The sequence below is a fragment of the Phymastichus coffea genome, unplaced genomic scaffold (assembly GCF_024137745.1).
Source record: "Phymastichus coffea isolate CEN01 unplaced genomic scaffold, Cenicafe_Pcof_1.1 PCOF00122, whole genome shotgun sequence".
Taxonomy (NCBI): domain Eukaryota; kingdom Metazoa; phylum Arthropoda; class Insecta; order Hymenoptera; family Eulophidae; genus Phymastichus; species Phymastichus coffea.
This window is the reverse complement of record NW_026706933.1, coordinates 409,633-435,534: the sequence shown is the minus strand read 5'-3', so window position 1 is coordinate 435,534 and position 25,902 is coordinate 409,633. Positions and strand designations below refer to the sequence as shown.

At 49.9% G+C, this 25,902-nt stretch overlaps 1 protein-coding gene across 5 annotated transcripts in view; it reads right to left on the bottom strand.

Moving 5' to 3' along the window:
- The window catches only part of LOC131671243 (teneurin-m), a 336,250-nt gene that overhangs the window by 136,394 nt on the left and 173,954 nt on the right, over positions 1–25,902 (bottom strand). For 4 of the 5 annotated variants that reach the window (XM_058947513.1, XM_058947515.1, XM_058947514.1 and 1 more), the window contains exon 3: positions 6,516–6,827. The exons of the other annotated variant lie outside the window; for it this stretch is intronic. In XM_058947513.1, the coding sequence (XP_058803496.1) occupies positions 6,516–6,827 (312 nt within the window). The remainder of the gene's footprint in view (positions 1–6,515; positions 6,828–25,902) is intronic. 5 annotated transcript variants of the gene reach the window in all.

Genomic DNA, 25,902 nt, shown 5'->3' with positions numbered 1-25,902 from the left:
TACTTGTTTCGATTCGCTCGCGCGAGGCTTCAGCTTTGCCAAAGATTTCGCGCGCTGCACTCTTTCAATTGCAGTCCAACTCCGATTCCGTCGCGAGAAGTACGCGCCTCGAATCTCAAAGCAGGCAGATCCGATTGATTTGATGGCGGTGCGCAAAAGTTACAGCGGTAAATTCGAATCGTCGTCGTGGGCCGAGATAAAATTCATGTCGCAGTCTGGTTGCAATTGGCGACGATAACGCCACGTCCGCCCAATGACTTTGCTCATCCGAAGTGCATTATATAAATAAGTGCCTCCGCCACGAGGAGCTCGTGGAAAGTTTTCCGATTGATACCGGCGATACCGAGCAGAGCCCACTGGATCCCAGTAAATAATTCGCCTCTTCGATAAGTCCACGCAAGTTTCTTCCTCTCTCTGCCTCGTTGTCGATGCGCAATAATCGAGAGGCTTGGTTCCAGCTTGATACGGCCGATAGATGTTGTCACTGAGGCTGCTATCAACGGAAAAACAAGCGATATGCCGCTTTAATTTCCATCGGTCGGATGTTTAGCCATTTAGCCAGGCATGCCGTAAAAACTCGCAAAAGCTCGCAAAAGCTCGCGAAAGCTCGCAAAAGCTCGCAAAAGCTCGCAAAAGCTCGCAAAAGCTCGCAAAAGCTCGCAAAAACTCGCGTTTCTTTCTTCTTTTGGTCGCGCTCTCGGCACGCGAGAGAGTTCATTCGCGCACGGCTGATTTGGATGCCTGGAGAAGGGAAAATATCTGGCAATGGGCAATGGGGAGAGCGGGTCTTTCTTTCTTCTTTCGTTTTTTTCGTCTTTTTTTGATCCTTCAGGAGCTTGTTTACGAATTAGATTGAGCGAACGTAGCTCATTTCCATGCTTTTGTCGAAGACGAGCGAGCTCCTTCTCTTTTACTCGTCAAATAGAATTTAGCCCCCCGCTAAGGCCCTCTCCGATCTATTTCGCTGGCGCCGTTGTAGCATACGCTCCTTTTTCTCCTTTGGCCATGCGTCTCGTTTCGACTACTTTTTCCAGAATTTACCGGCGATGCGACGGCAGAGGCTGCTGTGCTGTTACAACGAGACGACTCGCCTCGCGCAATCGTCAAGCGAAATCGCGTGCGTCGAGAGAATCCGAGTGCCAGAGACAATCAGGTGGCCGATTGATCGATCGAGGCAGAGCGGGCATGAGCTGCGGCTCAAGCCATCAAGCCATATTTAACCTTTGTCCGCGAATGAATCAGAATGACTCGGTGGCAAAAGTAGCGGCTGCAATTCCATTGTCTGTGCGGCGAGCGCGAGGCCAATGGCAATCAGAGGTCTAACACTACCGCTAGCTCGCTCTCGGCGGTAATTTAGTGTTCTCCGTGCTCTTCGCCGACAGCCCATAACGATTGTCAAAAGACAGCAGACAATTCCTCTCGGTTCGCAATTTCCTTGCAGCAGCGCTAGCGAGCTAAGCGTAATAGCCTCGAGGATAGAGAGAGAGAGAGAGAGAGAGAGAAGCTCTGGATTTTCATTGATTTCCCTACGGAGGGAGAGAGGCAAGATAGACAGCCTTGACATTTCGACGCGGCGCTCTTAAATCTTGTCTCGGGTAAACGAGCTACTACTGCTGCTGGCTGCCAGCGGCCGATGACCGCAGCGGACAAAGAGATTACGCGATCGCATGGCCTTTAATTGCGTCAAACTACCCTCTCTCTCTGCCTCTTTTCCTTTTCCTTCCTCGACGGATAGTCCTTTATCTTTGACTGCGAGCTGCTAAAGCTGGAATGTAAACTCCGGCGCTGCTGGCGCGATGACGACGCGACGACTTAGCTAAAACCTCAAAAAGAGAGCGGAATGCAATTTGTGCCGAGATGCGTTGGCGCCGAGGCCGGCGGCTCCTCCAGCCACGAGAAAACAATTTCAATCGTTGTGCTCTGCTTTGACGTGGCCACTTGTCCTCCTTTGTGACTTTTCTCCACGCGGCGACCACCACTCGGACGTTCTCGTTTTTCTCTCTTGCTTCGTGCTATTCTTTCTCTGCTGCTTTGCTCTGCCGCCACTCTCGAGCTTAATCATTTGTGTAGTCGAGAGCCGCAGCAAGGACTTTGACTCAAAGGCCAGATTTTGATTTCGCAACGACGGCCGCGACCACGTCGACGACGACTCTTCGCCGGGAATTTCTCGTTGGGCGCTTCCGTGGAACGGACAATGAAAACAGTTGTTGCACTCGAATTCAATTCGCACAAACCATATCGCCTTCGGTAAGCGTGTGCAGGCTCCACACAACTTTCACCTTTAGTGGCTTCCATCTATACTGCGTCCATGCCACTTTATCTATGGACCACGAAGCTAAACCTGAAAATTGGACGAAATCAACGAACGCAGGTCAAGTTAATCCATGAATGTAGGAAACGCATTATCGGTGAAGAGAATGGCCCGAGGATAGCCGATATAGCTGCTTTCTTCTTTGGGTTGTCCTCGACCAACACCGAGGTAGCTAACTCTCTTATCTAACCTTCGCTCTGGAGTCCTTGGATAAACAAAGCTGAATTACGCAAAGGTTACCTACAGAGACAGGAGGAAAGGTGAATAGGTGTGCGGCCCACGCCTGTCTCTGGTCGTCGAGGTGTTTTGCGCCCAATTTGCAGCCCATCGTCGCAGTACGGAAGAAGCAATTTCTAACTTAAATGAAACTGCCGCCCGATATCGACACACGCACGCACACACAATACACACAGGTACGGTACGAGGCTCGCTATACGTAAGCTGCGCGGCTTGGATAAACTGCCGGATGTATCCTACACGTTCGTCTATATGGAAATTATTGAATATACGAACAGTGAGACAGAAAGATTGATAATTTTGCAATTGCATCGCGCCGACTGTTTTAAGCCCTCGTGCGTCATTTTTAATCAAGAAAACTCGTCGTGTCTCGCGGGCATCCATGGGACAAGTCAAGAAAATGCTACGACGGGCGCGGAGGAAAAAATGCAAAGCGGAAAAACGAAAAGCAACATCAGCGAAAGGCCTCCAGCTCTGCGAGTCTGCTCTGAAGAGGGCTAAAGAAAAGGAGCAGTGCTATTCGATTCTCGGCATAGTCGCGGATTTTCGGAAATACGTCAGTTTAGACCGCGTGAATATGTCACGAGATGAGAGAGAGAAGAGCGCGCGAGAGTCTGCTTGCACCCTTGCTCCTTCACGAATATTCGCTCGAAGGAAATTTCAGCGCCTTGAGAAATCGACGTCTCTTCCTTCCTTCCTTCCCGAGAGATATCGTTTCGATGTGTCTCCTATTTCCGCTACTTGTTTTTTCTTTTCCTAATTTCTCGCGCGGCAAAGATAATACCTATAATACCCGAGGACGTTGAAGTTTGGTTCGAACGATGCAAAGAATCACGTTATGGAAGTAGGATTGTTATTGGGAGCAATAGCAAGTTGTCGTAAATACATAGAGATACCGGAGCTGCAGCGAGGAGCGAGCGGAAGAGAAGAGATTGGCTGGTAGGTAGATTGGGTTGGTTAGTCAGCTGCTAGACGGCTGGGACGCACGTATCAGAGAGGGGGAGAGGAGGCTTGCTCTGCGAGAACTTGGATAATCTTGCGCGCATCCTTTGCCTCTCGCTCAGCTCGTTGGCAAAGTTTAGCAATCAATGCGCGGAGTAACAGTTTAATTAAATACGCTAACCCATCGACGTCGCCCGTCGCGTATATAGACTGTTCTCTTGACGAAGGCTCCCTTCGTATTTTCATCCATTTGTTCGCTAATCGAAAATTCACCTGCGCTCTACGCTCCGTCACATCCACACTCAACAGCACGCGACAACAAAGGGGTTATACATATACATCTGCCGTTGACTCGATCCACTCGATCCCGAGTTTCCTATTAGCCTCGATTTTTCGTTAGATCCAGGTCACGTTGCCGCTGCACCTGACACGTCAGCTGGGCGTCTCTTGTCTATTAGGACGATTAAGCACGAATATCCAAATGACTGACGGCAGGTGGGCGCGAGGATAGCGCCGAAGAAAACCTACCCTTTTTCTGTTTTTCTGTCTCCCGATTGACGTGTAATCAATGACGCTGACTAGCTTCTCGGACTGCTCGTAGACGTGATATTTCACCGGAATATTTCTCGTTTCCCGAGTGTTCGGAAAGTCGATGCGAGGCAAACTCCAAATGAAGCCCGCGCAAAAGGAGGATACACGCACAATGGCCGAATAAAAATTATTATTATTATCGGCATTATCGGGTCCGGAAGCGCGTGTTCTTCACCGCGCGTCATGGCTAAACCATGACCGGAGTACACGGATAGGCGATCACGGCCCCATCACATTCGTAAGCTCCTCCATCATATTTCCGGCAGCGGGAGAAGAAAATTCGGCACGCTTAGCGTGCTTTCCCACAACTCGCTAGTGCATGCACACACGTACGTGCGCGTTGAGAGATATCAATGCTAATGCTAATGTGTGCCACTGGCACGAGAGAGACTCTCGCTCCATCATGTAGGCGAATGATCGAAGAGGCGCCCTTATTACGCGCGCCAGTCTAATGCGCCCTGTCATGCTGATTCGCTCTCTCGCCCAATTGCCCGTTACACGTGTACCTCGCACGCGTACGCGACGAATTCGTTGATGCCGTTCGTTCTGTTTGCTCGAAAATGAGCTCGCGCACAGCCGAGACTAGGTCGGTTGCCAGCTCGGCTTTTCACCTACGTATGCGCAACGTCACGTGCAAGTAATCGTCGGCGCGCCGCTTTTCAGGTTAACAGTACGATTGCCGATGTGCGTCAATATTTTCGTTCGGTCAATTAAAATGACGACGACCAAGGGGAGAGGAGCCTGGAGCAGACCTTGCGAATGCAAAAGCCGACTTGTCAGTTGGGCGGCGCGGCGGGGATGACGTATCGCCGAAGAAGGCGACGCCGAGTCAGCACTCGAGCGCCGAGCTACACACGCAAGCGGCGCGTAATTAATTCGGGCGGCGAACTTTCTTGTCTCGCTCGCGCCCCCGCCACGGCCCGCACCTAGGCATATACACGGAGCGTTTTTTGCTCGCGGGGATATGAATTTTATTGCCGAGCAGGACTTGCAAGTTGCTCGGTTGCTCGGTTGCTCGGTTGCTCGAGTGTTGAGGGCTGCCGGTGTGGCGAGTTGCCTTCACGCGCGCCGGACGTGATGAAGCGCGGTATAAATTTAACGGCTGTTTCGCCTTTAGTTTAACGGCCTCCCACCCGCAAGTCTTGCCGCCTGCCTGCTCCGCGAGTTTCGTGCTTTAATGCATCGCGCACTTTCTTCTTCGCCTTGCTCGATATGCCACGAGGATTTTGCTTTTTGCTTTTAGCTGCACTTCGCACCGCCAGCCCTTCTTCCCTCGTTCCTTTCTCGCCTTCTCGCCTTCTCGCCTTCTCGCCTTCTCGCCTCCTCGCCCTTTCCTGCACGCTCAGCTGGCGGAACTTTAATATTCATAGATTTATTCTGCAGCCTGGACAAGTTTCTCTCTCGTAACAAGTCTTGCCGACTGCAATCTATCAACCTATTCGTCAGAATGGAAGACAAACTTTTTCCCCTCCAGCAATCGTCGCAGCACCAATAAATATAATATTCGACCAGATTACTCATAGATTTGAACGCTGCTTTACGCCCGGTCAGACAGCGGATGGCTTCTTGCCTTCTCTTCGTTTCCTACGTAAAACCGAAAAAGGGCAACCGTTTCGGCTGAAATAAAGCATCAAATAAATCATACATCATTTCAGCCCTCGGCTATCTATGACAACACGAACCTCTTACAAATCATGACTTTCGTTCGCGCACTTATACGTAGAAAACCGACGAAACTCATCTGGCACGTGGAATTAATATCATGTCGACTATACAATGCGCGAACCAGAGCAAAATACACAAATGGGTTGAATCGACGCCAGTAATTTCGGCTGAATCAGAGTGACTTAGGAGTCGCGCGCGGGAGATACGCGCCATATCCATTTGCCGCGCAAATGTAGACGTCAACTCGGAGCGACTCTGGCTTCTGAGTCATCGATCACACGAGCGTAGATGGATATACACGGTAGATCATTTTTTCGCGCGCTCCGTAAAAAGATTTTCGCGGGGTTTTGTTTTTTTTCCCCCGCCTGTGCGAACCGAAGAAATAGATAATCCCGCGTGCCTCTTTCTCGTTCAAGGGTGGCGAGTTTATTATCGACGTCGCGCGTGGCCGCCATCTTGTCGTCGTCGTCGTCTGCCGGGAGGGTCAAGTGCTTTTCCCGTAGCGCGTCAGTCACGCGTTGCGCAAATAAGTTTGAGCGATGAGACGTGGGCGCAAAAACCTGGCAGGCAGTGCTGATGGACTCGCTTATGTGCCGTGACACGCACACGGTGTTCCGAGTTTGGATGGCTAATCTCGTGAATTTGCTCTACTTTTGAAATTGGTCGATTGGTCGAACCGTTGCAGAAATATACGCGAGCACACGCGAGACGGATCTGCAACTGAGTCGAAGCCGACGAAATAGGCGTAGAGGTAAATGGGTTGACTGACCGTTATGAACGAGAAGAGTGGAGTCCCTGGCTAGGTTGGTCAGTTCGCTGTCGGTGAGGGTCTCGTCGCTGGCGTTGCCGGAGGTGGGCGTATCGCTGAGTCCCGCGCCACTGCCGGCCACATGATAGAGCGGATGCTGTTGCTGCTGCGAGCCGTGCGAACGTTGCTTGTGGGTGCCCGAGCCGTAAGGATGCCCGGAGTAGCCGCGGCCTGGTGCCGAGCGATGACTCGGTGGTGGTGCACCGTGGTTGCCGCTCGCCTCCTCGCCCTCGCTACCGCTCAGGCTGTAGGCCGGGTAAAGGCGTCCCTTCCCTGCCACATACATCACATCATCGTCACATATACATTGGATTTGCACGCGATCGTTACGCCGATCAACCTGTCGCGGTTGTTTGGCGCGCCATGTCCCATTGTTGCCGCGCCGAACGCTCGCGCGTGGTTCTGTGTTTGGCATACAAGTTTCTATAGCTACGTTTCAACCGAGTGGTCTTTTCAACGGCTACCACCGCTACCGAAGCGAGAATGACTTTTTCGCGCTTGCAAAATCAATGAACAATCGTCTGACAGGCCGTCGGTGTGGTAGCAAGCCAAGACAAGCGGTTGATTGGCTAATTTGCGGTCCGCGCGAGAGGTGGCTCCGGCATCGGTGGCGCGACGCTCGCTCGCTCGCTCGCTCGTTGAAGCCGAGGGTGCAAAGACGGCGAAGTGCGAGTGGGCGAAGGAAGCGCGAGCGCGACATTTTCCGGCTTTGTACGCCTACGCGAGGCCACTTTACGGCCTACGGTCCGCGTCGTAAAACCGGAATCCCGAATAGCAACGAGCCCCTGATCATTTCACTTCTTTGAATAGTCGGCAGCGGTCACGGATTGACAATGGCACGTGCGATCAATGGCATTCCAATGCAGCCCTATCGTTCGTCAACATTTCCACGAGTTATGACTTTCGACAAAATATGTACTGCGCAGCGTTCGTTTCTCGCTGATGAATCGTCAGACGCGTTAGTATGCTGATATTCATAAGCCATTGTCGAGCTGCACAGCCCTTAGACTTTTTGCTCGAAAGGGAAATTAGGGATAAAGATCGCCGGTGGGAGAGCATCGTATGATAATGCGTCGAAAAAGCCTTCGTACCCCGTCTATGCGCGCGTACAGCCGCAACAATGAGCCTTTGCAAGCGCTAAACACATTTGCATTCGTATCCCTTTATTTATATTCACACAGTGTCAGTCGAGCTAAGGCTGTTCGTTAAAATTTATTCCAAATAATCGGCTCGCTGACATTACGTTCATCGCGCAGTTTTTATCAACAAGAAAGAAGAATGGCGCATCTTTTAAATGTTAACCATTGCACATTTGTTTGTTTACGAAACTAAACGACCGCAAGTGTGTTTTTATCGACAAACAAAGCTCTGTAGGTTTATTGTTTCCGACGACCAAATAGCCATTGAGTCGTTTTGAATAGGTTTTCAAGGTAGCATTCATCGGGCATCATTTGTCACTTGGCCGCAAGGAAAAAGCTGCCGTCATGGAAACAAACGGGCATAATAATTAAAAGATCTCTGGGCACGCCCGGAAAATAATAGCGCTGATAAGAAAACAGGCAGATGCGCGTGACAGATGAGTTGTACAACAGTACGAGTTTTTCGTGTGACGAACCGATAAAATATTCGAAATGAAAGGCAGCGATGCAAGTCTGCCTCGCAATGAAAAGGAAGTGGATAGAAGATGTAAAGGAGAGTAACAGTGAGGCGCTTTTCTTCCTCGCGTTCGCACACAGCCTAAGATAACAGTCTCATTTTCAATAAGGCTCTTGCACGCAGGCATGGTCGGGGTGTTGGGTCAATATTGGTGCGAGAAGAGTGAGCTAGCGGCCGGCCGGTCCCCTTTTGCCTATAAATGAAGTGCGTCGAGTTTTCCTCTTTGTACACAGTCAACGCAGATAAAAGAGATCGCGCGCTTTTTTCTCGATAGCGACACTCGAATAATATTTGCATAATATTATGCAACGTCTTAGCAGCCGCCGAGGACCACGAGTCAATAACAGTTTCTCGCGTAATACTTTAAATCTATTTTGAAAATAGAGAAAAATGCGAGCAGCGCAAAAGAGAAGCTCGCTTAGTCGTCTTTTCTTTAAGGCTGATATTTATTTGACTCGTGATACACATTTGGGATACTCTTATTTGCTGGCACTTAAGCGACCGGCAAGTCTAATTAAAATTTAAGAAAATTGTTTTCCCCCGCGGCGGAGCAAAACTTGGAAATTACGAGGAGCTCGCAGTCGCAGTCGCGCGAGTTCACCAAGAGAAACTTTCCAAGATTTTCTTCGGCGCTGGCGGTGGCGTCGACCGCATAAAAAGGGATTACAGTCCGACGCACACGCCACGCTAAAGTATAACTGGCACCTTGTACCTTCCCCGCTTTTCACGGCCAAATAAAATTATAAAATACTACCGGATGGCGGAATGTCTTCCTTCTTTCAATTATATTTTATTCGATAGGAAATGCAAATTTTTATTGCTATTTCGTCGACGATAAAATTTATATTCTCCAATTCTTCGTTTTGGATATTCAAATCATGTCTTACAAAGAATTTCAATTTTTTCCATGCATCGCGATTGAGAGTGCGAAGGCGTGGCGTTACAGGCTGGGGGACGACGAGGGCCGCAGCCTTCCGACACAAATGAAATACCAATCAATAATATACAAATTTTTAATTACCGCCGTTTATATCGTAATTTATTCATTACGATATCACCCATTGAAGCTTTTATTAAATACATTAATTTTGTTCTTTTGCTAAACGGTTGTCATTTCTGTTGATTAATCATCGTAATTAAATATTTTTACATTTATTTTATATAATTTATTTTATATTTATCGAGGAGCTGCACCACTTTCCCCCTTTCAATTTGCGCAACTTATGAGCAAAAACAGTACACGATAATGCACTATTTTTAAATTAAAAAAATTTGTTTCATTTAACTTTGATCCAATTGAAATCAACCGGTGGATTGTTCGTAGTTGGATTGCATTTTTCAACTGGTCGGTCAAGAAATACCTTGCGTCGTAACCACTAACTAATCAGGTTATCTCGAGCGAAAAACGTTGCTATTTGTTCGCGTCATGTATGATGTTGGGACAACGCAATTTTTTGCAGAAAAAATGTGCTCAATTCCTCTCTCTCTCTCTCTCTCTCTATGCCTCTCTCGAGATAGGAAACACACAGAAGAGGCAGCTAACCCAATTAGAAAATCACTAAACTCGTTAAGCGGTAAAGCCGTGGGCGTAAGTTTGTTTAGCCAGCGGCATTTAGAGCGTAGAGGATGAGAGTGTATACGTGCGTGTGCGCACATCGCCGCCACCACGGGGGTAGAAAGATGGAGAAAGTGCGCGCTACTTGATTCGGTTAGCTTTTACACAGGTTGTGTAGGAGCCGCGCGCCGGCGCTGGCGCTGCGACCATTAACCGTACGCACGATTAAACCTAATTACAATGGAACTCGCCCTCGACGGGCTCCGTTGTCCGAAAAAATGTAGGCAAAAGTTGACAGTTTGTCGCAGCTGCTTGTCTTGCTGGTAGTCCTCACGCTTGTTCATGGAATATACGAGTGATTTACGATCGGTCCGCTTATTTTGAAAATAATAGGCGAAATAATATTTTGCTCGTTACTTGGAAGCGACTGCAAATTGTCGGGACAAATACTTTGTCCGTCTGGCTGCCTCGAAAGTTTGGAGTACGGTAATAGATGAAGCACTCGGGACAATTTGCTTTCAAAATATTTTAGGATAAGGTTTCACGCTTGAGTATTTCAGGAAAAGGAAGAGCGTGGCGAAGAAACGCATCGGAAAACATTGGACTAATGACGCCGGAAGTTTCCATGACTGATATATATTTTTGGTTTTTGGTGGTCGGCGAGGAAGAACAAGATGCCCCCCCCCCCCCCCCAGGAGGTGTCCGGAGTACGACACTCATTCGAGACTCACCGGATCTTTGGAAATCTTTCTTCTCTGGGCTTTCCAAGTTTTAAAAGTGGCTCGACGGGAATGCGCTGGACAGGAAAAATCTTGTGCGGATTCAGCAAGCTGCTGGTAGTTCGAGTGCTAATTTGAAGAAATGGGGAATTCCAGCGCTCGCGAGCATGCTGCGAAGAGTAATACGTTAGCCGAGCGCGTCGTCGGTAGCCGGTAGCGGCAGTTGTCGTGGTCGTCGCGCGGCACCTTTGGATCGCCGCGCGGACACGTGGACATTTCCCTGCGATAGGAAATCTCTCGCGCACATAACTCGTCGTCGTCAAGCGGCTCTCTGCGGCTGCAAGCTTGCTCGCCGTGCACTCGACCGGTTCTCCTCTGGCGCTCTCCCTCTCTCGTCCGCGCGACACCTCGCGTTCACGAGTCACGCTCGCCCGTGGGAGCGATTAGTCGCCTCAAAAACATCGATCTCCCATAAAGCCAAGAGGCCCCCGTGCTTATAACGACGTGCGCGCATCTGCGGGAGCTGCTCTCGTGCTTTGCTGGCCTGAAAAACGAGAGAGAGAGAGAGAGAGAGAGAGAGAGAGAGAGAGAAGGTCAACGATTCTCCGAAGAGTGCAACAGCCAGTCGTTAGACTCTGCGACGCTCGAACACTGATGAAATGTCGATTGCTCTGTTGGCCCCGGCTCTTGCTCTTTCCTTTTCCCGTTGCTATCCGTGCGCGTTGCTTGGCGCGCTTCGACAGCTCTTTGCTAAATCCATTCTTCGCGCGAGCGTGTTTTCCCGTCAACACCGCTCGGAAGCTTAACTGGTCTTTAATGCTCTGTAATTTCTGTAATTTTCGCGATACGGCTGTCACGCTGAGAAATTACATTGAACGTTTCCACGAAAGGCGAATCGCGCTGCGAATAACGCGAGGCAGGAGCAGGCGCGACGGACAGTTGCCACATGTGCCATTGCCAAGACTGGCCCTATAAAGCCAGCTCAAATATTAAGAGCTGCGTTAATTGTCGCGTCGACTCTGGGAAAACGGACGAAGCACGGCAGAAAGGAGATCGGCGTGATCGCTGCGCTTCATAAATCATACGATAATTCGGCCGTTTAAATTCATCGCTCGCGTTGCCTTTTTCCTCGCCAAGCCAATCATAAAGTTTTTCGCGCGCAGAGGAAACGTCTGCCGCCTGGAAAAATCGTCGCCGCGGCCAAAAAGCAGAAAAAGAAAAAAGAAAAAAGAAAAAAGAAAAAAGAAAAAACGAGCGGGTAATTCAATCGATCGCTTGCCGCTGCGGCATTCTAGCACGTATCTTCTCTCTCTCTCTCTCTCTCTCTTCTGTGTTTCCTCGAAGCCAACTTTTTTTGATTGTTGATCGCGCACAGAGCAAGATCTCGCAGTAACGAGATCTCGTTGTAATACCGGTTGCTTGAAAGTAGCCTCAAATTTGAAAGCGACACGAGGAAAAACGAGGAAAACGGGGGAGAGATGTGGATGATCGCGTGAGAATATTGAAAACGTGGATTTTTGCGATAGTTCGAGTGGGAAAAGCGCAGGTGCGAGATCGGCAAAAGCAATTATACAGCTGCCACGGCAAGCATTCGAGGAGAGTAAAAAGCGACAGACAGACGGAAACACGCTGTGAGGGCGGCGACTCTTAATACCTGCATTACACATATTTATAAAGCTGTGGGCAGATCGCGCACGTGTCGTACATACTCACGACTCGCCCGCATCGTGTGTATTATAATAAAGCAGCGGCTAAGCGGTGAAGCGGCGGGCGACCTTGTCGTTTTTCAACCGCAACGAGCCAACGCCACCCGAGTGCGATTAAAACTCGCTTTTGCTTCCGATGCGGTCTCGGTGTGCGAGATTTTCCTCAAGTTCGTCCTACGGAAGCAACTTTCATATATGAATTTCAGTAAGCAACTACTCTCGCTGCAATCACTTGGTTTCGCATCAATATTGTGCAATTAATGAATTAAACAACCAAACGGCCAGAACAATGTCGCATGCCGCGCGACCAATTATTCAACCAAAATAAATGCATATCAAGTGGGTATAATTAAGCAGATGATATAATTTAATGAAACGATGCGAGTTACCCTGCGTTATTACAGCGCGTGCAACAGGTTGCTGTATTACATCGCGAGCGCGACACGCAGTCCAGTCTGTATAGAAGCTGGTGTAACGTTTTGTCAGCTTTGCCCGAAAAAAAAGAAAGGAGCGGAGGTAAGTTTAGTGCGCCCGAAGCAAATCTCACGTTGCGGAGTGAACGCGAGCGGAGCCGGCTTGTGTTTGGAATTCCGAAATCCCGATTGCTACTATTGTTCTAACGGCGCCGACATAAAAACCAATAAAGAAACGGCGCGTGTGCTCGGAATAACTCTTTGGAGAAGATACAAGGCTGCACGCAGCTGCGCGCCTCGGCTCAGCCTACGTGTACTAGCCAAGCGTACGGTGCGACGGTGCGACGGTGCGACGGTGCGCGGGCAGAAGGGATTCGCTGGCGCGCGCGCGCGCGCCAAATTTTCGAAAATCGTTATCCCGACGATTTATCGCTCGGCAGTTTACCTTAAACTGTATTATTGGTGTAGCTTAATGATAGGCCGGAGGCGTGCGTTATAATGGAGGCACATCTCGGATACGCGAAAGCGCCCTTCGCACACACTTTAGATGCGTCGGATTGCCGCGCTGCCCGAAAATTCATGTAAATAAATACGTCTCGCGCGCTGTTTATTAAGCGGCGAGGGCCCTCGTCGATGATTGCACGGCCATCGCCGCCCTCGTTAAAATATTGATAAACTGGCGAAAGAGGGAAGAAGCCGGCGCGCAAATCATCCTCCGCTCGTCGTCGGCGAGTCATCCGCAAGAAGCCGTTAACGACAATGCGGCGGCGTTTGCGATTTATCTCGCGTATGTGTCGATGCTCTAGTAGTGCGAGAGGCAGAGAGCGAGAGAGCGCCTGGGTAATAAAACAAAATGCAGGCAGAATCGCGAGCGCCATAAACGGAGGCGCGAGGGGAGTAGCGAGCCAAGGTCGGGGCGTTTAGAGCAAATTATGGGCTTTTTGCGCGCTAGCGAGCGCTATGTGGTGCGCAGCTTCTTCTTTTCTTTATCTTGCGGCCGAGCGGCAGCCTAGCTCCTATATTTCTCTCTTCTTTTTGCCTTATGCCGCCGCTTCTCTGCCGCTCTCTCTCGCCCTTTTATTTTGCGTAGGCTGCTGCGAACCGACTTTCTTTTACCGTTCTCTCTCTCTCTCGGCACACTTGCATCATCTCGGTTTTATGCCCTCCGCTGTTTTCGCTATTTTCGGGATTTCAAGTTGTAGGCGCGTGTTCGCATACGAGAGCTTTTCTATCGACGTCGAGTCGCGCGGCTTTGCTTCTGATTGGATGCAATCCAAATGTAACGAAGCTCGCGGAGAGGCTCTCTTTGCGGATGGAGGTCGATCCCCGGAAGGAAAAGAAAACGCAAACTGGCACTGGCCAATACTTGTTTGTACGTTCGCGCCTTCTGCACGAAGCGCGACGGGTTTTTAGCTCGACAGGCGTGCCTGGCATGCTAAATGCAATACGCAATCGATCCTTCTCCACGGCCACACAACTGCCTCTCCGACTCGATGGCTCGGTGGGGGGGGGGGGGGGGGGGGGCGTTAAAACTGAACTGCTCGTAAATCGACGGCTCGCGAGCCCTATGAAAGGGCCATTACGATTGTTTGTCCATCGGCGAGCCACGCGCAGCGAGTGCGTGCATGTGGCCTCGCATAGGCGGAGGTGCGTATCGGCCAAGCGCCATCAATTTCGGGCTGCGCACGGCCAGCCAACGCGAAAATTGTCTCGCAGTTTGTCAGTGCTTTCTCCCCTGGAAATATGGAGCCAGGCTCGATGATCCCGTGATCCCGGCGAAACGGGAAACATGCCTCGCAAACGCACGAAGCTCGGCGATCGAGGAAGCGCTAGGCAAGAGCTACGTATCCGTCGAGGCTATACTGCATATCGGAGAAAGCGCGGGCACGCTCCACTCCGTATTTTTCGTCCTTGTTTTTATCATCGGCCGCGCGCGCGCGCTCGCCGACGGAGCATGGACAATTTGTCGTCGCGCTGTCATTAGCTGGCGGCGCGCGAGGCTAATTGCGCCTCGTAAATTCGACGGCTACCGTGTGCATGCGCCGCTCTGCACATAGCCCTGGGCGCATTAAGCTTTCATGAGCTTTTCATATAAGTCGCCCATTTATATACGATATTCGCGCTCCGGCTGCACACCTCGGCATTCGGTAATTATCTCTTACATTATTCATCCGCGCGGCCAGCAAAAAACAAGAAAACGACCAGAGAGAGGGACAGAGTTCTTCGCGCCTGTAGATTTTTGCCCCACGGCGCTCGGGAGAGTGAAAGCGAAGGGTGCATCTTTACAAAACAGGCTATAAGCAGCGACGACGCGCGCCACGGCCTATCCACGCCGTATCGAAGGTTAATTCGGCCATTGATATTGAGTCCGCGCCATTAGTCCCTCAGCCCGATAAATCATGGAGCCAGTGGGTAGTGCGATGTCGCCGTTTTTTTATTAATTCTCGTTATGCACACGGCTGTGCAGCTCACGGCGGCCGAACCTATACGCGATCCTACGATTTAATAAACGGATACGAAGCGCAAAGCCCGCGCACGCGCGAACGTACGCACCTGATAGCTGTGATGGGAAGAACACGGACATTGCACTTACATCTGCTCTTGCAACCGGTAAAATGAACCTGCGTGGGCTGGTGTACAGCACGCGCGTACGACAAGGAAAAGAAAAGCTCCGTCGCTCAAAAATCCTTCAGAGGCAGCGTCGGGCAGCTCAAGCCGCTTCGACGTCGCAGGCGAACCTCATTAAGCGCTGGAATACAGGCGATAAGCTAATCCAGGCGTAGGTTCGATAACGAGACCCTCTCTTCCTCTCGCTCGCGAGATCGAAGATCCTCGAGCTTGATAGTACAGCGCGTGTTTGCGCTCGTGACTTATCCATGGGATTGCCTTGGCTTATCGCTCGCGCGCGCTCTCTCTCTCTCTCTCTCTCTATCGCTCCGCGCGACCGCTTAATTTACATAATTCCAAAAAGCAAAAATCTCATATTGAGAGATTTTGCGATGGCGCCAACGAGAGATTTACCGTTTGTCGAGAAAAAGGCGTGTCCGCGTGTTACTCCGAGTTATGCGCGCGCGACCAAATTAGAGTAGAGCGAGAGAGAGCTTTATCCGCTTACGTCGCCTTTCATTGCTCTCGCGCGCACGCAAATTACGAGGTCAAGCAGGGCAATGTTATGCAGTTTACGAACGAAGCAGCCCCTTCTCCCTGAGCCGTGATAAAATGTGGAATAGCGTGTTCATTGTTTTCTTTGCCAAGTGGTCCGCAAGGCTGCTTTGATGGAGCATTCGCCGATTGGATTTATCTTTCCCTTGGCTGCTGAAAACTCGATTACTATGCAAATACGTCAACCTAAAAACTAGTCTATCGCGAGCACGATGAAATGAAAAAAAAGCGTCAACCCTTGGAGATTGTCGACCTAGTTGCAGCGGTTCGTGATTGACGCTAAACGCTGCGTCGTGCCTCATCGCTGCTGGTTCTATTGCATTGAAATAACGAGCGAGAACAGGCCTATTCAATAATTTGCAGGCGCATATGCCGCTCCGGCTCTCGAAAACCGTTAGCCTGCAAATTGCGAGTCCAAGTTTCAGCAACAAAGTGCACACGCACAGCCAGGAGGGTGTGCAGCGCGCAAGGATTCCATTAATTAATGAGCATAGGAGGATGCTTACGAGGACGGGCGCCGCTCGTGAAGAAGACCTCGAAGTCTTGGAAAGGGCTACATAGCCGGGATAAACTTTCGAGAGCTTGCGCAAACTTGAATGGAAATAATTGCGATCGCATATACTCGAGTCGATTTTTCCGCTGCGGGGCTGTGCCTCGTCGACGAGAATACTTGAGAAAATGAAAGAAGACAACTTGTTGGAAAAGGTGCACTAGCTGCTTATAGTTCGCGCATCCTTAATTTAGAGCCGCTCGCGCGCGCTTCCGGCCTGATCATGGCGCGGGTTTTCATTACAACGAAACTCGAGCGCTAGGATTTTTACTCGCTGGCGCACGAGACGAAGAGCTTTCCCAGTCCGCCAGAATTTTTAGCACTCGACCTCTACTATTTCGAGCTCGCTTTAATTTCGGTGAAAAGCGTACACGAAAGAGAGAGAATTGCGTGCGTGCGTTTTTTCTACATGACGGAATGTACTCACTTGACATTTTTTTTTACGCCATGTGGCTGGTTGCGTGACTCACCTGGAACAGAAAAACAGTACAAATAAATTTACGTTTATTTTTTAATAAGCTTCAGTCGCACGCGCGCTGCTCAATTTTCATCACTGCATAGAATAATTTATAAAACTGGCTAATTTATTACTTGATCGCACACGAGTCAGCGAATCTCGTACTTTGAAGCCCTAAAATAGTTTGCAGGTGGATCATCGATATGCCATTATTTCCGATACTTTTTACGATTTTATCAGTTTCAACGTGCTGGCACGATTCATTAATTAGTGCCTCTAACGAGCATTTGTGCAGTGCTATAACGTAATAAGAGATTTCCGGCATATATCTCCGATAAACTGATTGATATTGTTCGGCGCAATAATTTAATTGTCTGAAAAAGATTGGCAGGAATATTGCTAATTAGAAGCGGTATATTGAGGCGATTGTCATGGTAAAAAAGAAGAAGAGACGAAGGCGAACGAGCTGATCAGTAGATTACAGTCAGCAGATGGCACGAATCAGAGAGACCCGAAGCCTCGATTCACTGGCTCGCAGTCGTTGACTCCAAGTGGCGCGCAATTATAGAATTGAAAGAGGCTTACGCAGCTTGCACGTCCTGGGCTCTAAATAAACGGCCACAATAAAATATCTCCATGATCGGCTTGTGTGTATGCCGCGTGCGTGGCTCCCGGTAGCAACGTAATGAGCTTAAATTACGTCACATCATCGTGTTACCGACCGTCTATCTATCGATCGGTCGATTTCTCCTGTGCGCGCGTATCTATGTGACGAGGCACCAAGGCCAACAAAGCATAGAGAAAACGGCTTTTCTACGAGATTGAGAGACAGAGAGAGAGAGAGAGAGAGAGAGAGAGAGAGAGAGAGAGAGAGAGAGAGAGAGAGAGAGAGCCGACAAAAAGGAAATGAACCGACCGGACCCGCCGCCGCTGCTTATTTACTGCATGTGCTATTGAATATGTATGATTGGGCGTGACTTGTTGGTTCTCTCGTCGTTAAGGCTTCTTTTTTCAGATGACCCGCGCGCGATTGAACGATCGCTGAATCGCTGATAAAACGAACTACGGTCTTTTTCACATTGATTACCGCCCAAGGATTTTTAACACCCAGTGTGGTTTGTTGTTTTCTTGGGATAAGTCGACATCGCACCAATGCTCGTTGTAATCACTTTAGAAAGGAAGGGAGTAACGAAGGGATGATCGAAGATCGAGTGGAGACTCGGACCAGTTTTAATTATGCAACGATAATCGGAAAAGATAGGCAGTCGCTGGCCATTGAGAAGAAGACTTTGCGAAAGATATACCGGCGGTCGACGTGGAGCAGTGAAGCGAGCGCGTGGCCCTTATCCAAGCGGTCGGCCGAAGGGAAATTGTTAGCTCGCAAACAAAACGCAAGACTGTGCGTGCGCGCCTCGATACAAACAACAAGACACCGAGGCGAGAAGAGAGTACTTTGCTGGCGGCGCACAATGAGAGCAACAAAGCAACAACGTCGAGAGAGAGCGAAACAGACCACCCTGGCAATCGAGCCGCAGGATCACCGGGTCGCGACCTCTCTGATACAGTTCTACATAAATTGTCCAGAAAGACAATGCCTAATTATCCGACACAAGTGCAAGCAAGTCGTTACTGGGTATTCTTTGCCATTTGGAAAGGGCAATTTTTTCGTAGCCTCAGAGCGGGAATCCGGCAAAGTATGCCGGAGATGGGGAAAAGGCAGTCGCGCGCGCGCGTTGTATCGGCATTCCATCGAAAGCGATTTACTATTTTTCATCGATGCTCGGTCAGCTGGGGCATTCCAACTATCCAGCGAGTTTCCGCCATGCCTTTGCTTTTGTTGCGATTACAGCTCGGCCGACCACCATTACGAGCGCTGCTGACATTTTCATCGCGATCTCGAAACACAGCTGAAAATAAGGATTGGCAGGACAGCGTAGGCGCGGGACCTTAGGCCGCCACTGTCCAGTAGTGGAGTATAGCTATAATGCTGGATGGGGTTGTCGGTCGATGGCGCGCCAGCCAATTCTCCTCGAGGCGGCTCTCCAGCTGCGAGATAAAATAAAGCCAGCGCGAAATAGCGGCATGATTCGCTTATCCAGTGCCTCATCAAATGCCGATCGGAGCCGCGCGCGGATGAGTGTGTGACTGCGCGGCGTGCTCCTCGGCCGCTGCGGAATATGCGCCGGCTGGCCCGATGCGAGATAACCTCTCTATCTTGGCTTTATCTCGGCGGCGAAATCACATCGTGAGGTCGCTTGGGTTAGCATGCGAAAGGGGGAGAATAGAGAGGGAGGGGAGGAGGAAGTTCGTCCGCGCTCTCTCGCTGCTTGCAGCTCAAACAGAGAGATAATGTCGGGGCGCAGGCAGTTTTGTCTTTTGCGTGTATTCCGCCGAGCACATAACGGAGAACGTCGATGCTCCGATGAGCGCTCGGAGAAAGTGTTTGCGATAGGAGTAATTGGCCCAGCCAGATTTGCAGCCTCCAAGCCTGCGAGCCTAGTGTCCGTGAGTGGAGCCGAGAGCCGGCGCGCGGGATTCACGCAGGCTACGGCTGATTTCGGAGACAAAAGCAGCCGAGAGTTGTTGGCGCTGTGCGCGCGTGTGTTTACGAGCCAGGGGCCGAAGAGAGCGAGAGAGCCGCTCGGTTGCGGATCGCAAAGCGGACGAGGCGACGAGGCCCTGCACATCCACGCGCCTACACCTACGTGCACTTGCTCTATGTGCGAGAGCGCTTATCTCTCTCTGGCTCTACTCCTCCTCTTTATCTTCGGCCTGCCTGGCCCCAAGCCGCAGCCACACATAAATTTCTGTATCGGACAATGGGTAATTGTGCGATCCACCGGCCAACAGCCCAGAGGAGGAGATGTAGAGACAAGCCGCGAGAGAGACTTTCTGAGCTCTTTAGCATCCTCCCTCCCCCTTGTTCTCTTGTACACCGCGCGCAATTTTTCAGGTGCTGCTAGTTGCTGCTGCCGCTGCCGCTGCCGCTGCCGCTCGCGAGCTTCAATAATTACTCGTGGGGTTATCTACTGGGCAAACCAGATCGGCGTGTTTACGGCTATTGCCATGCGGCTCGGAATCGGCTAGCTGCCAATGCATCACTTTCAATGTTATTAGCAAGCACATAAGAACGACAATAGCGGAGAGCGATCGCCCTGCTAGATTTTCAAGGTGTCCATCTCCGAGTACCGTTTTTATTGCGGTGCCAGAGACGACGACTATTAATGGCTAACTAGCCTAGGCAAATGACGGATGCATAATGCAGGCGGCTCGTGCACCGGTCCGTTACGGCTTCAAATTGAGGCAGAGCTCATTGTCTCTCGGGATAAAAATAGCGATATTTGTGGCGAGGCAAGCGCTTTGAGAAAGTGGCACGAATGGCACGAATGGCACGAAATGCAGACATCCGGGGCCATTCCCATGGCCTGTCCGCGCGCAAGCCAACGTGAGAGACAAATCAAATCAAGCGGAGTTCGGGTACCCATTGGAGGAGGGGGAAGGAAAGAGGGAAAGAGGGAAAGAGGGAACGAGGCCGCGGCGACAGCGACAATGGCAGCAATGGCAGACGCAGCAGAAAGCGGAGGCATGGAAAGAATCGATCGATGGATAAGAGCTTAGGATGGAAACAATAATCAATGAAAAACTGAATAACACGCTTGAGAATGCGAAGATGCTGCACAAAGAGGGGGAGCGGGAGGCTGGGCGACGGGGGGCGAGTTGCCGTAGAAGAGTAGCCCGGAGGCAAAGTGTTAGTGGGCGGTACTCGCCGATGTCAGATCTACTGGCTTGATATTCCGGCTGCGCGAGAGGCGAGTGGGAGATAGAGCCCTAAGTTATATACGTGGCTTTCTCGACGATTCGCTTTTCCTTCCAATATCCAGACGATCCGCGTTGTACGAAAATTTCAATAGGGCGCGATCAACCGATGAGCTCGCCGCGCGACACACAGAGGAAAGACTTTCCGCTTCAACTTATCCGATTAGTGCGTGCGTGCGCGTGCGCGCGGGGAGAGCTGGCGAACCCAATAAAACAGTTAAGTGCCGAAAAATCCATCCGACTCGCGGGTGGAGCTGGCCAATGGAAGTTGGTCGTCGGCGGCCAAGTTCGAAGCCCTATTATCTTTCGTGAAAGAGAATTACGGGCGAGGCCGCGGCGGCAAGTTAGGCCAAGTCCGAGAACGATTAATGAAACATTAGCGCCAGCAGATAGATCCCATTGGCATTGTTGCCGCGGCAGACCGGAATTAATTTGAAAATATTGTAATGCGAGTTTGTTTGGGGAGAAGGGGAAAAACTGGGCTGTCGTCTAAGGAATGTGTCCGCGAAGCTTCTGCGAGCAGAGCGCGGAGCATTAGCATATTCCTCGGGCTCTAATTCCCTTCTGCATAGACACACGTGCGCTCGCTGGGCCACTCCGTGGAATTACTTCGTATTGCGCAGAAAGGGTAATCCGCTGTCCACCCTCTTCTTCCGGCGGGAGGGGGTGGGGATGGCAAGAGAGCGCCGTTGGCTTAGGTGGCACTTTGCTGGCCAACGCTCGTGCTGCTCTTCTCTTGTTTTACAACTCTCTCTCTCTCTCTCTCTCTCTCTCTCTCTCTCTCTCTCTCTCTCTCTCTCTCTCTCTCTCTCTCTCTCTCTTTCTCTCACGTGCGCGCGCCAGGCGACATTTCAAAGCGCATCCAGCCTAAAAAGAGACTGCTCTTTCTACTGCTATTTGGTTGTCTTTTCTTTCTTTTTTCACACTGCCGACTAATGAACTTTGGCGCGAAAATTTACCACAAGCTCTTTTACATCTTCTTTTCCTAGTTATATTCAAATAGTAGATTTAGCTATTATATTCGAGAGAATAAAAACCAAGTTGAAAGCCTTCTTCTTGCGATTTTAGAGAAACTTTGGTTGCATTGAAAAATATTGAGAAATCAGAAAAAAGCCGAATGAAGACTTAGTCGGACTATCGATGCAGCTGGCCATTATACGTTTATAGGGCGAAAAGGGTGTTCCTGGTACACTTGGAAAAGAGCCTTTTAGCTTGGCTCGGAGAAAAAGTTGGCTCGAAAATACGAAAATTCTTACTTGTCGAGGGTAGCACGAGAGGGAGAGAGAGGAGGAGGAAGGAGGGGAGAAAAAAGAAAATAAAGAAAAAAAGTTGCGAAAGCAGGCTGAAAGGAAGCTGGGATCTGAAGCTCTCCTCTTCATACACCGACAAGAGTTCGATTCTATCGCGTTGAATTTTCCTCATGCCAGTGTTTCGCCTGGATCCCTTCTCTCTCTCTCTTTGAATCCCGTCGCGAGTTTCCAACTTTCGCAGTTTTACAGTCGAATCGATAAGTTCACCCCAACTCGAACTCGAGCTCGAGCTCTCTCTCTGTTTTTACTCGCTTCGTACGAGATTCGATTAATGTCCCGCGCTTTCTTTCAAGGGTTCCCCCTTAGCCTACACTGCGTGTGTCAAAGGATTCTCGTTGAGCGTACGACGAGGTTAAGGCTCTTCGTCGTCGAAAGCTTTTTCGACTGCGCTAATACCCTAAAAAGCAGTGCAACTACTGCCGATATGCGCTGAATGAATTGTCAAGCGCGAATTCATTATTCACAGATATCTACGGATTATCTTTGTACAAGCTGTTGTGCGAGCTTGACATATTCATTCGTTATGGTTACGGGCTTACATTACTCGCGCCATTTGTCTCAGGTATATGGCCAAATATTTCGGTTTTATTGCGCTCGTACGAGGAAAGAAAAAAGGTAATAGCCCAAGATCGCACTTGACTCATGGCCGCTGGGGGTCCAACATTTTTCCTAGCTTCATTACCTCGGCGCGAAAATAATTCGCAGCACGGCCTCCCTCTCTCTCTCTCTCTCTCTCTCTCTCTCTCTCTCTCTTTCTCTCACTTTCCCTGCACTAAATTAGGGACAGTAAGAATGCGCGTCTGCCGGCCAAAGCTATACGGCGGCTGCTCTCTCTAGGGACTCGTATACGGCGAGGCGCTACATCAGCTTCCAACCCTCGACCCTGAATTTTATCTACGCCTTGTTTTCCTTGGCGATCTCACTTTCAAAACTTTTCGTGAACAGATGCACGGCACAGCGTACCGCCAGCAGACGATGAAAAAAATCCTGGGAGAGAAGGTGCATTGAATTGCAGATTCGCGTCTGTGAGAAGGCCGATAAGAAAAATCGTTTCTTTCGTCAATCGGAGCCATCCCGAGCGGCGGTTTTCAATCGGGACGGATAATCCGATAAGGACGAGGACTCGATTTTTCGCTCCCTCCTCTCTCTCTCTCTCACTCGAAATTTTCGCCCTTCCTCCTTACTTCGACGCTCGCAGAAATGCGTAAAAACAGCTCTCGAATGGCAATTTAACGTCGTTGACGAGCCATTTATTCAGATGGATCACGCTTAGTTTGCAAGTGAAGTGTAAAGCATTGCTGCCGTAGATTGGTGCTTGGGACAAATGAGACAGCAGCACCGGTGACACGCTACTAATATTAACGGCGGGAGAGAAAAAATCCAATTACTCTATCGATATCGTCGATCCGTCCAGTGGATGAGGAAGCTGCCGCCACAACACAACTTCCACTCGATCAGACAGACAGCAGCGAAGAAAAAACATGTCATGATTCTGCAGAGAGAAGCATATCTCGGGCCAACAAGGGGGACAAAGACGCTCGATCGCGAGGCATTGTTTGGTTGGCTTGAGCTAATTCCTATTTGCGGCCACGTCATAATCCACTCGGCCACACAAGGCGATTGATTCCTTCGATTACAGTCCTACCTGGCCCTCTACGTCGCGCTCTCTCCCCCTTTCTACGATGCTACGAGGACGGGGCGAAGCAATTGCCGTTAATTATTCCAAGGGACTGGTCCACATACGTCGATTACTGCAATAAGGCTACGCAGATGGCTTCACAGCATGATCTACTATATAGCAGCTTTTCAAATTTTTCAAATTGCCTGCTCTGTATTTAAAAATTGTACAGAGCAGTTATCGTCGTCATGGGCTAATATTAATGATTCGCGCATAACTGGCGAATGCGCGGCGCTTGCACAGTCAGCAATGTTGACAATTCGCTGTTCAGAAACGCCAGCAATGACAATCTTGCGATTAAATGACTCTTTTTTGTTACTGCCGTCGTTGTTGTCTTCTTACTCGCGCGACTAATTGCGCATTCTCCGAATTAACGCCTAATGGCGCCAACGAGCATATTCGTGTTGCTCTGCACGCGGATCGTTGCGCTAATGGTATGTTGAGCGAGAGCTAGGTGTTTCAGAGAGAGTGAGTGCATTGTTTCGCTTTTTGAACACTTTGAGCAATTAATCAACATATTAGCACTTTGCCGAAGCACCAGTTCGTCAAGATTCTTTCTCTCTCTCTCTAAACATAAGTTCTATTTCAGCGTATTCCATTTCTTTTTCCATCGAGTTCTCTCGTGATATAGCTTATCCGCTATTAATTGTAATTAATTGATGCTTTATTTGCCGATAGACGATTATTGAATAAATTGTCGCAAGGCTACTAAAGTATGAAAGTTGGTAGGCAAAGTAAATTATTGTGAAGTTGAGGCAGTGGGCCCATAAAAATGACTAGAATGCAGACGACGTATAATCCAAATGATTCGTACTAACTAGATACAACTGGAAGAAAGCTCGTGCAAGCGCACGATGCAAAGGCAGAAAGGAAGTAATGAAAAAAGGTGTCGGCTTGTCGTGCCATAAATTTATTTTAATTTAACTCGAACTGCATTGCTCGGTGTGCGCATCCTCGCTGTGGCGGTGTGCAGGGGAGCTATTATGGTGCGTCCGACCTCCCTCCCTCCCTCCCTCCCTCCCGCCCTCAGGTGGAATTGTCTCTCTCGCAGACTGCAACAGCAGCGGCTGCAGCGGCTGCAGCGGCTGCAGCGCCAGCAGCGCCAGCAGCGCCAGCAGCGCCAGCAGCGCCGGCAGCATCGCCAGCGGGACAATGGAGCGATTAACTCGCGTGGGCCGTTGTTTATTGTGCTTGCCGCGGGCCAAATCACTCGCTTAAATTATTCGAGCATAGCCGCGACCTCACTGGCTCTCTCTCGCGCGCGCTTTTTCCCGTCGCGCAAGCACTTTTCCAACGGCAGTCTGTACAATGTCTCGTCTGATTGCATTACCCGCCGAGCGTAAAAATGAGTTTTCTCGTTTGCGAGTGTCTATAAACTCCCGGCCCACGGTCATTTCGGCCTATAGACAGGCGCACACTCAGCCTGCCTCTGTTTGCGGATGCGTATTTACACGAACGACGTTTCCCTGCGTGTAATTATGTACGTGGTGCGTGCGTGCGCGTATACGCGCCGCTCACACATGTGCAAACCCGCACGTATTTACACGGGCCAAGCTGTCTGCAAGTGTGTGTGTCGCTTTCACGTGACTGCCTGGCTGTTTGCGCGTTTACTTGAACTCACCCTTGCGCTGCCTGCGTCCTCCGAATACGCTCATTTCGATATGATGTAACTGATTATGACGATCGACTTTTGCGCGATGGCCTACACAGCAGCATTGTCATGTCCATCGCTCAGCGCTATGGCCACTTACGGCCTACTCGTAGAAATTGTCGTGCATGGTTACAGTCAACAGAGACAGCTTTGTCAGAGTCTCCAAACTTGACTAAATACCGACTACTGGCTCGGTTACTCTCCTAGCCTTCCGCTGACTCTGTCTACCGCGTTTTCGAGATCGGCTTATGCATACATTGCACTGCCTGCTATTGCGGACAGCGATCTTAACTCGATAAATGTCATTTTTCCTGCAATCTAAACACTCGTTTGGGAGTATGGCGCGCTCTTCCTAATCAGATTGTTCTGCTGCTTAGCTGGGCTGCTTCTGTGTTTTCGACTTTCAGTAGATTTTGCTTCCTTATTTTGCTCCTCCCAAGCAACAACACCTCTGCAATGTTATCTAAAATATATTCATCGCTCATCTCCCTCCACGCCATCCACTGCTACGTAATCGTTCTTGCGACCATGTTTCACAAACTTTTATTAAAAGTAACGTACGCTAAATTAGAGTTAATAATTATGACTTACGAGTACATAATGTCTTGGTTTATTTCATAATTGAGTTTGATTATGTAATTATATGTATCAATTCCTTTTTCACATGGATTGGTC